The 13,469-nt window shown below is 38.3% G+C and overlaps 1 protein-coding gene across 1 annotated transcript; it reads left to right on the top strand.

The window, feature by feature from the left end:
- The first annotated feature begins 1,066 nt into the window (after window positions 1–1,066).
- On the top strand, window positions 1,067–13,226 carry LOC148864182 (Peptidoglycan-binding LysM domain-containing protein). The gene is made up of 3 exons (XM_088981481.1): window positions 1,067–1,712; window positions 2,606–2,736; window positions 11,911–13,226. The coding sequence occupies exons 1-3, from the start codon at window positions 1,500–1,502 to the stop codon at window positions 12,710–12,712; spliced, it is 1,146 nt and encodes a 381-aa protein (XP_088837607.1). The 5' UTR covers window positions 1,067–1,499; the 3' UTR covers window positions 12,713–13,226.
- The last annotated feature ends 243 nt before the right edge of the window (window positions 13,227–13,469 follow it).

Consider the following 13,469-nt stretch of genomic DNA (forward strand, 5'->3'; position numbering starts at 1 on the left):
TTTTTTGGGAAAATTACTTACTACCACCTTGTATTTTGGGGGTATTGACACTTACCCCCCAAACTTTCATTTGTGACAAATAAACTTTTGGTTGATTCTAGTAAACTTTGCAAATAAATAAATAAAATAAATTAAGTATAACATAAAATGAAAATATAAAGGGAAAAGTGGAAAGTTATAGATAATACAAGATATACAACAAAAAATTGAAGAAAAAGAGGAAAATATAACAAAATATAAAAAAGAAAAATTATGAAAATACAAAAACGTTGAAAAATACAAGAAATATAATGATTCTCGGATTAGCTGAATGCCTTAATTATGTAATAAGCTATGAAACCAATGAAAATGTCCCATGCCAATGACTGGAGCCCACACTGAGAGAGTTGTAGGCCTCATGTATTTTTATGAATGGTGTGGAAGGTTCAAAATATCAATATAACCGATACGCCGTGGCGAATCATTACTATTTTTTTTTCTGAAACCAGTTTAGAGGGGTCGGTTTAGGTCTCCTCCATCTCCTGAACCAGTCAGACCCCCGATACACCCACTATAAGGGCATATTGGTGGGGTCTCGGAACGATATGTATCAGCCAATATGAGCCAATACATGTCGATACTTTGAACCTTAATGTTAATATTAATTCTCGCTCACTCTGAATGGCCATTTCAGTAAATTTACCTTTTCTGTTATATTTGTCAACAAGGCAGGAGAAAAGTGTTGAAATCTGAAAATTCAGGGTTGGTCTTTGTAACAAATGAGAGTTTTGGTGGGCTAAATGTTAGTACTCCCATATTATAAGGTGGCAGTATGTAATTTATCTTTTTTGTCTTCGGCTCGCTAAATACGAACCAGACCGTGCAGAAGCAGAACTGCAGATGCCCCCGAACCGATTCGATAGGTTCGGGAGATATGACGGATTTACTACCGTTTAACCCGATCCATCTTTTATCTTTGAAAGGATTGAAATACCATAAGCACAACTTTCAAACCACTACAGTACTGACACGTGTACTTTGTAGCATAAAACGCGCGTATAAATTCTCACGTTACGAACCCCCCTCCGGCCCCGGAATCTCTCCCTCCGCCCTTTCTGACTTTCTTCATTGAAGCGGATGCTATTGATATCTGAAGAAAGCACGCATTTTCAAGCGTAATTCCACCAAAAGTACAGTTGAATCCGATCAGGAGATAATAAAAACCCTAATTTCAGTCGATCTAGCGCTTCGCCTCTTCGTTTTGGTGATCATTTTGGGTGGAAACGTTAACTTTTGGGGCGAAACTTCGTCTTTTCTGCGTTGAGATACAGTGAGTTTTGTGAATTCTGATCGGATTTTGCTACGTCATTGCCGGATCTGCGGAAAGGGCGGGGGAATTTCAGGTTTTCTAAATGTTGGGTTCCCTTTAAAGGGTTAGAAATGAGGATACGAAGGGGAATTTTTGATGTTTTGAGGAAAGGCTTTTAGGGTTTGACTGGTTGGGGAGGGTTGTATTAGATATGCTGACTGATAGTGGTTGGGTTAATGGGAATCATGTTGTAGATCGGGTGGCCGGAGTAGGAGGCAACCATCCGACAATGCCATCGAGCCTTTTCTTAACTCCTTCGTCATCCCCGTCGCCATCTTCGTCTAATGGTGCCGTTAATTACATTGAACACTATGTGTCCAAGTTCGATACTCTTGCCGGCGTCGCCATCAAATACGGAGTTGAGGTACAAGATCCATAGAAAAGAAAGATAATGTTCAATGAAGAGAATTTCCTTATGTTGTTCTGTATTATTGAATGTATGGTTTAGAAAAAAAAATGGCTTTTCCGATCCCGTACAAATAGGTAGTTTGATTTTTCACTTTTCTCTGTGATCTCTATTTATGTGAAATCCAAACACTGTTTTGCAAAGGAGGCTGAATTGGAAACTGGAGTAGGGAAAGGAAAGATATATTGTCCTGAAAGTTTCTCTTTGTTATGAAGTATTGTATGGAGCTAATTATTTGGGACCGAAACAAATTTGAACAGAAATAACATGATTTTGCTATCCAGAATAAATGTAAAACAAAAATACAAAGGAAGGAAATGCTTTCTTGTCCTGAAGAAACAGGATGCATATAGCTGGTACAGGGTACGTAAACATCTCTACAATAACATTTCAATGTATTTCCTTGGTGAGTTGTAGCCCACAAGCTGCCCTTGTGGCATAATTTTTACATATTCCCATCTTATTATAGGAGAAATGTGGAATGCAGCTAAAGATTGATTTTAGATTTCTCATATATCGGGAACACGAAGTGGAAAATTTACTATCTGAAGTACGGAAAGATGGGTTATGACCCATTAATGGAATAGCCTAACTGATGTGACAATTATGCAGTTTTTGTGAGGGAAAGTAGTCCATGGTTGTTATTCCATGCTGTATGTTTTCTTATTACAGTGTTTAGTGACATCTGGGTTTAATTCCTGTATCCTGTTTTCCACTCCTGCTCCTGCATACTGGTACTGAAAAGACTGGCTGTTGTATGTGTCAGGAGAGTCATTCCTTATTGTTTTCTGTCAATATATTGAGATGGTTGATTCTATCTTTATTGGGGTGCAATTGTCGTGGTGTTTCAGGTGGCAGACATTAAAAGAATGAATGGCTTGGTCACAGATCGTCAAATGTTTGCTCTCAAGTCGCTGCGGATACCATTACCAGGAAGGCATCCACCATCTTCAAGTATATCGAATGGCTTAGTTACCCAAGGGTATTATTTATGAATTTTGATAAAGAGCTATTACTTTCATTTTCTACTCTTTTTCATCATTTAACTTATCATGTTATAACCATTTCTTATGTCTTGGAAGTTACAAGATACCTTGTATGTCTCAATGGCATGCTGGCATCCAATTATTGATTTCTGTTTGTGTGTGATTTTTTGTATTACTTCCTTGCTTCCTTTGCTGTAGATGGTATCCTATGCAATGATTTTTTATGACTTAATTCAAGGGACATAAGATCTTTCTTTTTTGCTCATTTCTTTCCTCAAACAATCAACTTTTAGAGATCAGTTAAAAATTTGTGTTCATAAGGAAACTTCTTGAACGCTTTGTTAAAAGCACAAGTTATGATGACATATCTAAGAGCAAACATCATGATTGATGGATATCTTCTTGCCCATTCTGCATGTTGTTCCGGCCACTTCTTTTTATCAGCAACAGTAATTAGGCATTTATGTTACAAGTGAAAGTCATAAACCCCAACATTCCAAAGTTTTTACAATGAAGGGAACACCAAACCGGTAAATACTGCCACAGACTGAAATTTAACTATTATTGTCGGACTACATATTTACAACATTATTCCCCAAGCCTGGTCCCTACTTAGAGAGACAGCTACAGGATAACGTCTTTCTTCTTGCTTTTTTATTCTATATTTTATAATTATCTGCTTCAAGCAGTTTTGTAAAATGTAGCCACCTAGGTGATCCCCCAGACAGGCAACTTATTGTCTTGGTTAGGTCATATTACAACACTGATAATCTATTTAATAGCATGTATGCACTTTATGATATACATAAAATAGACATTTACATAGGACCAGTGCTTGGTGTAATGGTATAATTTCAGGCTGACAAGTATGAGTGTGGATTTGAGTATGAGAGCAAGTATCTAGTCCATTTTGTGCAAAAGTGGGCATTCACCTAGGGGGGCCATTGCTTGGTTTCTGTATCTAGTCCACTTCTAGATGGAGCCAGCATTTGGTAATGGCCTTTTAAACTGGGCGATCACCTAGATGTTTTGACAGCATTGATTTCAAGGGTAATCCCCAAACCACCACACCCATTTCCAACTATAAATTTTCTTTTTATGTATCACTAAGAAGATAATTGAATTTATTAATAAAACTATAAAAATGAATTTATTAATTAATAGATAAATATGTAAGGAATACTGAATACAGTTCCCACCTTGATGTCTCAAAACATTTAGCTGTACATGTGATGTAGTAGTATGTAAAGTTGAGGTTATGGAGTTCGTTCAGACAGCAACTTGAAGAAGATCTCTAAAGGCTGAAGCAAAGGGCCTGCTCTTCAAAAGGCACAGAGTGAATGAGGAGACCACATTGACGATCAGGGAAATAAGAAGAGCCATGGTACTATTGGTAGGATTGGAGGTGATCGAGTGGTTCTGACTGTTCATGGATGGTATACTACAAGTGGGTAAGGATTTGCCTTGGAAGAGTTCAAAAGAAGAGGATGGAAGAAGGTATTTTGCAGAAAAAAGATGGAACAAGAACAGCAGATTCTTGGCTCTATATGAGTTTTTTGGGGAAGGCAAGAATTAGCTGGTATGCTTTCCTGAAGGAAGGAATGGATCAAGCTGGAGGGAGATTAAAAATCTACTACAGGACTTTCTGACTCTGATGAAGGAAGGGAGTGAGATAAAACAGAAAAATGGAGAAATAGCAGGACCTAGCTCAGAGAATGTAATAGAACATCGTCTTGGGAAGGTAGTATAATTGGGAGAACAGATTGTGGTGAATGGACTGGGAGTTAGTAAAATGGTATACAACACAGAGGAGGATTAGGAATAGAAGCTGGTGGTTGAAATACGTAAGAAACCAGAAAACTGGAGAGAAATAGTAGTTGAGCTGGTCAAGGAATTAAAGATAAAAGGTCCAGTGATATTCACTCCTTTTGAAGACTGTAAAGCATTGTTAGGCTTAGTAGGGAACATTCTGGATATCAGAGCGTTGAATTTTCAGCTGAGTACTGGAGTGGCTACAGTTATGAGATGGTCCCTGGTTCAAATTCGAAGGATGTCTTTGTGGAAGATGGAGTTACCATTTCGGGTTGTTCTACCTTTTCCATTTGTGGAAGATGGAGGTCTTTGAATCAATTTCTTCTTTATGCAAGGCACGTATTGAAGGAATTTTCACTTTAGACCTTTGATTAGCGGCCATGAACGTGTGTGGAGTAAAGCCTAAAGAAAATCCATGGAAGGTTGACATCTTTTGTGGTAATAGCTTCTACTCATTTTGGCTCTTGACCTCCATTGAAGCTACTCTGTGGAGGGATTCTAGGGGGTGGAAGATGAAGAGCTTGAAGAAGATTACTTACATGGATAATAGGGATTTGCTTATTCAAAATTGGTTGGTAACATTGAAAGATTTCAGAAGCGTGCAAGTAAAGGCAAAACAATAGAGGGTTGTAGGACCTATCGGGGTTCTAACAGATGGAGTAAATGCACAACCAGGAGTTCAATATTTTTTTTTTTTGGATAAATAACCAGGAGTTTAACATTCTTGAAGCAGTTTGGAGCACATTAACTTACCCATACCAAGTACTGAGCCAATCCAAAAGTTGAGGGCTGAACCAGACAATCATTGTGGGGGTGAGATTAAAAACAGGTGTTAAATAGTCTTTGTACTGGGCTAAGAATTTTAGACCTCTGATTAGGAACTAACAACTTAGAAGCTGAGAAATCAGATGGGCTGAGGTTACAAAGAGGAAAGGGGTCACGTGAGAACTTAGATCAACATGTGACCAATAAAGAAAGGGCCAGAGGGACAAGAGACAGTAAGGGAGGTGTATCATCATCCCAGATACACCCCAATTTGAAGATAGGTAGCTTGATGAGAATGCAGAGACAAGGTTTGCTTGGAGACCAAGGTCGATCTCTTATTCCACTAGCCTAGACCATCAAAATCCAAGGTATGAAAGGAAAAAAGACGACAAAGATGAATTTGATTCAAAGTGGGTTAATTGTTAGGAGGAGAAGAGTGGTGATGAATCTACAAAGATTCCAGTATTGTTAGTGTTGAGAGCAGACCTGGCAAGCACTTCATGGTGGAAAGGGGTTTTTGCACAAGTCTACTCTTTGGTGGTTCTTCACCAACCTTGGCTCAAAAATTTTTGAGACTGCAAAAGATCTCTGATCTGAAAGTTTCTCTCGGTGAGGCAAACATCTCTACTTTAGGTAGAGAAGATCCTTCTCTTAATATGAGACAAAGCCAGGGTGCTTGTAGATTGGCTTCTACTTATCCTGTTCTGGTCAACAAGGCTGCAAACACTCCCCTTTCCCTTAAAAGCTTGACAAATGTTGATTTGGAGGAGGTAGCTCCCAACTTAAAGCCCTCTTGTTGGTTGGGACGTTGGGTCTACTGGTCTCTTGATTCTCCCTGTTCTTGGTACGCTGTGTCAAGATTTTTCAATTTTTGATTTTATTTTGGCTAACAACCCCACTTCCCCAATTGCTCTTGTTGTCCAGCCTGCAGGTGAGTCCACCTCTTTGTCTAGAAGCTACTATGTCTAGTGATTCTGTGCTAGAAACTGAAGTGTTAGGGGATGTTGAGACTATAGAAAATTCTAAGGAAGAAGGAGAGAGAATTTAGGAATTGATAATGTAATTGTTTGATCAACTGGTGGAGGAGCTAGGGACAAGGATCCGAAAGGTTGAGGAGGGTGATACTCCTTTCCTCAGTCCTTGGAAAGGAGGAAAAATAGGCTGACGAGGGGGCAAATAAATAAAAAAGGAATAGAAGAGAGGGCCAAAAAAAAGAGATAGTTTCGGATCATAAGAAAATTCCTAATAAGAAGGAAGGAGAGACACCAAAGTGGAGAAAGAAAAAAATGGGTGAGGTGGAGAGGCTCAAATGTGAAATGGATTATGAGAAAGGGTGTATAAGGAGGAAGAGAGGAAACTATGTTAATAAAGAGCAATATTTGGGTATTGTGTTTAGGTGTTCCTTATGAAGTTAATCATTTGGAATGTGAGAGGATGGGCGAGTTCAAGGAAAAAAAGGTTGATCAGGGAAGTTGTCAGGAAAGAGAAATTTAATCCAGGAACCCAAATTAGTAGAATTGGATAGGAAGGAGGTGGGTAAGAAATGCATGGTCAGCAAGGTGTTGGGGTTTAAGTTGGGCTTATGCACAATCTTGAGAGGCTTCAGGAGGAATTGTTACAATTTGGAAGGAGGTGATGAAGTGTACAGTAGAACTTATTGGTAACTTTATAGTTACCATTAAATTGAGTGTGGATGGATCGGAATGGGCCTTAACCAATGTTTATGGACCAAACTCTGATAGGGAGAGAGAAGAATTTTGGGAGGAGTTAGCAGCTATTAGAGTTCTTTGGGAGGGCCTTTAGTGTGTGGGGGGTGATTTAATGTTATCAGATTTATAAATGAAAAAATGTGTTGTAGTAGCATGTGCTTGGTTAGATCAGTTTGGGCCTCTTTGGAAGCCTAGAAAGAAGCTAACACATATTAAAAAGGAAGTAATGGCTTGAAAAAGTCTTTTGGCTTCATTTTCATCTTGTAGAAATGTCAAGGGAGAAAAATTGGAAAAAGACAAAAGTGGGGTCCAAACAAGATGCAATTCTTTCATTGAAGTTGTAGGCATCTCAAGATCAGGGTTTGAAGTCTTCTAGAAATTGAATATTGTTAATGAATTGAAATTACTTTTTACACCAACTTTTAAACCTATCAGATAGTGATATTATGATTTACTATTTTTAGTAATTTCTGGTGTCTTCACATTAAGTTAGTTTTAATGTGATTAGTAAGGTGCCATTAGAGTTGTTTTTAGGAGTCAAGAGTCCTTGTTTGAATGTCCCTATGGGTTTGTTTTTGTTTTGAAGTGACTAGACATTGTTTTGGGTCAGTTTTGTAGTCCAAATTAGAGAGTTCATTTGCTGAAATAAAGTTGGTTTATTGAATTCTGGTTGTTACCAGGAATTTCTTCTCTTTCCCCCTTTTCTCTCACCTATTTCTTCTTCTAAGTGATCTATCATTTTTCCATTTACCCTAACACCAAGAGCTCTCTCTCTTTTGTGGACAGCAAGCTGTCTAGTTGCTTCTTCATCCTTATTCTTCATGTTTAATCACCCAAAGCCCCTGAACTTTGCAAAGCCTACCACTAGATATGAAATTTGTATGACCCCTACCTTTTCCCACATCAACATGGAAGTATTTTACCTATTTTCATCTCTATTTTATTCCACGTTTTATTTATTTGCAAAAAGGTGGGGGTTTTTTTGGCAAATGAATTTCTATTTTTAAGAAAAGAAATGGACTAGAAGCAAAATCGTTGGGAGAAAAATGGTAGGGTTTCGAGGCAGAGAAAAAGAAAAGGAAGAATGGATCTGGTTTGTCACCATATTGAAAGTGCAAAGCAGTGGAAAGATTTCCTGTTTGTAGAAGTGGGCGGTGGTGCCGACTCCAGGGATCTGTCTCAGATCAAGAGGTTGAAGAAGGATCAAGGAAGTTACTTGATTAATATACAAGTTGAATCAAGAGTTGAAGTTGTTGATCAGAACTTCGGCATGAATGGTAATTAGAAGGGTGCATTTCAATTTGAGAGCAAGGATTTGGATTGGGAAGACTCGGAAGATGGTGTGGGCCGTGCGACCAATACATTTCAAAAGTTTGTGGTTGTTTAGGAGCCAGTGAAGATTATTTAAGAGGGTGTTACATTTGTATATGTTGATGAGGTGCAGGAGGTGAGCTCTCTTTCATCAATTGGGGAGGATCATCAAAAATCAGCTGATGGAAACATTGAGAAAGTTGATCCTGAGATTTCCAATTGTATTTCTTCTTTGAATTCTAATGGTGTAGTGGGGCAATGGCTTAGAGTTGGTTGCTACTTTTTGTAGCCGAGTATGCACCATTGAAGCTTCCAAGAAAATTTTGGGTACTTGGAAGATTAGAAAGGCCTTGGCTGTAGGACTGAGTTCTTTTTTTTGGTAATAGTAGGACTGAGGTTTAGTTTGCTGATGCTGTTGAAGAAATTAACAGGCACAATTAATTCTCATATTTTCCATGTAACCAAGAATTACTTGTGCATAAAGGACTTATTGGGGTTTGTCCTAGTAACAAATTTAAAAGGTTGTATAAGAGAAAACAAGTAAAATTAAGGTAAGATTCAATCGGTTTGTGAAAAGATTGCAGAAGATTCAAGGAGGAAAGCAGGTGTTGAGAATCTTGACAAAGTGAGGATGGTAGAGAAAAAATTGGATCTGGAAAAAGTTGTCGATAAGGAAGTTCAAATTTGTAAAATAATGGGTTTTTTTGGGGGCGGTGGGGGGTTTTGCAAGAAGAGCTTTCCTGGAGTTGGGGATGAATTGGAGGATTTGGGGGATCGATTAGTAAAGCTGGTGACAGGTTGGTTGTGGGAGTTTTATTGGTTCTGACGGGGGGGTGTCTGTGGGGTTCTAGTTGGTCTGTTTGGTTTTGGGTGATGATGTTCAAGTGTGTTGGTTTTTCTTTTTCCTTTTTTTTTTCTGGTTTCTATGTGTGAGGAGTGAGCTGTCATTGTTTTCTTGTGTTCTTTTTCCTCTTAGGTGATGTCTTATAACCTTTTCCTCTTGTATTTTTTCCTTTTAATGAAATTATTATTTTGCTATCAAAAAAGAAAAGAACAAGATTTTCCATTCTGTTTTTTATATGATATATGGAGGAAATGCAGCTAAGATAATACAATAATGAATTTGAATGATTTCAATTTAATCTTACCATGGTTAAAGAGCTTTGAAGATAGGCTATCAATAACAAGATTCAAGGGTATTAAACACTGATTTGTTCACAAAATGATGCCATGCAGCCTCATTTTTAAAAGATAATCAGTCTTTGTGTTCAATGAAGAGGACTGTATTACCACTCCCTTTATTAGCTGATAGAATCTGTATGACAATGCACAAGTTTCTCACTTCATTCGTTCCCGGCTCTGTGAGGGCAATTCCTCAACTCTTCAAGTCTTCCTGTACAGAGTCCTTCCCATCACATGTTAGGCAGCTAGATTTGGCACAATATCTGACACAAACAATAAAAAACAACTTGACAATGCTGTTTTCAGTAGATAAAATGTTAAAAGATACCATAGAAGTCTCCAATGATCATGAAATTTTCACCAGAATGTGTCTAAATAGTACTTGCAGAATTTCATCACTTGGGATTTCTGCCAACTGTACAGCCAGCAGCCTGATAAGATAACAATGTTCTATCCTATGTCTATATAATTCTTGAATGCCAAATGGTAATGTCTAGGTAGAAGAAAATGATTTTTAGGAAGGAAGAAGAAAGAAAGAAAGGAAGAGGAGAAAAGAATGAAAGACCAAAAAGTTCTAGCTGCCAACCATATAGGTTTTATACTCACGAGTAATACATGTATAATTACATAATAACCATTCATTAGTAAAGGATTATAAAAGGAGAAGCCTGTCCTTGACCTTGCATCTCTAACAAATATTAAATATCTGACCTTATAAGTTTGGTATGCTCACATATCCATCAAACTTTTGTCTATGTAACATTTTCAAAACAATTTTCTTGCAGATGTACACAGAACATGTATGTTAGAGACTGCCTTCTTTCAGAGTTATTCCCCAAGTTTTAGCAGAGGTCTTATTTCTAAGTTGGGCAATGGTGGTAGGTTGGCTTTCTGGAAAGATCCTTGGTGTAGCAACTGCCCTCTTTCAGAGTTATTCCCACAGTTGTTTCAGATTGCTGATAATCAAGATGCAGTTGTGGCAGATTGCTATGAGTTTAATGGGAGGACAGTAATCTGGTGTTCTTTTTGGAGGAATTTTCAGGACTGGGAGATTATTAAATCTGCTGAGATGCTGGAGCTTGCTTCAGTTCAGATAGTGGACACTAGCAGTGAAGACAGTTGGAGCTGGAAATGGAATGCAGATGGACTTTTTTCAGTTAAATATTTTGCTCTCAAGATTTCAGAGAGAAATCTTGTTGCAGTGCCTGCTTCCAGAATTTGGAATCCTATTCCCCCCTCAAAAGCTAATGCCCTGGCATGGGCTGCCACTCTGGATAGATGTTTAACTAAAGCAAATCTGTCTAAAAGAGGGGGTGCAGGTCCCTAACCAGATTTGTTTGCTGTGTGGGCAGGCTTGGAGGAAACAATTCACCTGTTCCTCCATTGCACTTATACCTCCCATCTCTGGTGACATTATATTTCAGTGCTGGAGATGTCTTGGGTAATGCCTAGCACAGTGTTGGACCTCCTTTGAAGATGGGAAGTTCAAGGTCTTTCAAAGTTGGCAAGCAATGTTTGGGTCTCTGTTCCAGCTGCAGTGATTAGCACTATCTGGACTGAAAGAAATAGCAGGCTTTTACAGAGACCTCTAAGGAAGTGGAAGAATTAGTTTCTTTTTCTTTTGGGATGCTGGTTTCCTGGGTTTCAGCTGCAAAGGGGTTTCAGTTCAGCAGCATAACCTGGGGATGCTGTTGAGGTGTAGGAGTCTGTGGGGGCTATAGTTTGTAGTTCTATTGTTGGTTGTGCTCGTCCAATCTAAGGTGTTCTCTTGGGGGACTTGCTGTATTCTATCTGTGTTTTTTAATGAAACTTTTCCTCTTTCCCAAAAAATACATGAATGTTAGAAACTGTAGCTGTCATAATACTCATAAAAGATTCTTCTCACCCTGAATGTCATGTTATATTTAAAATCAGAATAAGATACATCTCACTGGTTGGATTCTTAGAAAATGAAGTGTCTAAAAACTTGACATTTCTATTCATCAAAAAAAAAAAAAAAACCTTGACATTTCTTGATCTATATATGGTTAATTTGTTCTAACTTGGATTAGCTTTAAGTCTTTCGCTTCAAGATGTCTAGCTTGATCTTGTATCAATTCTTTTTCTTTTCTTTTCTTTTTTTCAGACAAGTGTCAAAATTCTTCTACTTGGATAAAATGTCATTCATTCTAGATTCCATTGATGTCAGAAAATGCTAATACAATCTCAAGATCAGCATTTTCTTTCCAACAAAATTAGATGAACACTTAGAAAATGTTACCAAGAAAAGTGAAAATATTTCTTTTACTAGATATTATTTTTACTAGATTATTTGAGCCACCATGCTCTAGGTATAAAACATAACATAAGCTGTTCATGATGGCTTACTACTATACTTGGGATTTCTTGCAGAAAGATCAGCATTGAACAGACCCCAAGTAGACAATCCCACTCAGACTTGTTGGAATCCTTCCAGTCCCTCAGGTTGAAATCCCCCCAACGAAGGGTTTCTCCAGCCATGAGCACCCTACAGGGCTATTACGGGCTTAAACCTTCAACTAGTAATGGTACATTAGAAGGCACTGAAATGGCAGTTTACAAATCAGGCAGATCTAATTACTTGGAAGATGGACTACCGCCCAAACCTTCTCCCAGTTCCGATTCCCTTCCAATCCAGCATTGGCCGACAAGAAGCTTGCTTAATAGTTTTGCACTTGAGAATGGTGAACTTTATGAGAATTTGCTGGTTACAGAAGCAGGTGATAGTGAGGCTGAGAGGTCAAACGAGAAATCTGTACGTAGGCGGCAGAAAGCCGAAGATTTTGTTTCTCGCACACCAGAAAAGCTACTGAAAGAGGAAAATAGTGGAGGCAGCAGTGGGTTCTCTGCAATAACAGGAAAGGGTCTTGCCCAAAGGCCGAAATCTGCTAGTCGAACCAATCTTGCATCTGACGCAGAATCAGCGTGGTTGACTCCTATTCCAGTGGGTCTGGGAGACTCTCTCATGACCAATGGATGCAGCATGGTACGGAAATCATCCAGCACCTCCAACTTGCAAGACCAGGAAAGCAATAACTCATCGATCTGGCCAACTTCAAAGTGGAGTTTGAAAACAGACTTGCAAGCCCTTTCAACTTCAGCTCTCACTAGACCGCTCTTCGATGGCTTGCCCAAGCCTATAACTGGCCTATGGAATAAAGCTGCCCTTGATTAGTACAGTCTCTTCTGCACAGTCCTTTGCATCCAATTTAATTTTTTCTTCCCATTTATATAGAATTAACCCAGAGGCAGGCATTGCCTGATAGATTAATACAGTATATAGAATCAAATCCAGAGCAAGGCAAAATATGGTTATATAGCTCCATATTAGGGAAGAAAGCAAATCGAAGATAGACAAACAAGCCACATTTCTTCTACCATCAGATGATGTGGCCTGCTAAAAAATTGAAACAAAAACCGTCTATTCTGTGATGAAGTAGTAGTTCAAGTCAGAAACGGAATCATGAGATAAGTTGCTGATGGATGAGGTATGCGACGTTCTTTGTATGTTACGTGCTCATATCACATGCTAGCATGCCTTTTCAGTTGTAGTAATATCGTTGGAGGAAGTTGGAATTTAGTGTGTCTCATTGTTTTTTTTTTTTTTTTTTTTTTTTGGCTTTTGTTATAAAGATACATTTGGATTGGAATATAAATCAAACAAATCAGATGGCTTCTTCGTTCTTTAACAGAAAGGTGTGATATCATTTTCTTAATTACATTGCTTTCCTTCATAATTATATATTGCTTTCGAGTTTGAGAACCCCCTGATTAGTTGTTTACATGTTTACTTTTATCTTAAATGAGACTTATTTTCTAGTAGACTCATCATTCGAATAACGTTTACTCTGGGCCTGGGAGGAATATTTCTTTCTTTTTCTTACAGAAGAAGAAGCTCTCATTGCAAGAAGGTGCTTATATTTGCATTCTAT

The sequence above is a fragment of the Nelumbo lutea genome, chromosome 3 (assembly GCF_056320005.1).
Source record: "Nelumbo lutea isolate HS-2025 chromosome 3, American lotus-T2T, whole genome shotgun sequence".
Classification (NCBI taxonomy): Eukaryota; Viridiplantae; Streptophyta; class Magnoliopsida; order Proteales; family Nelumbonaceae; genus Nelumbo; species Nelumbo lutea.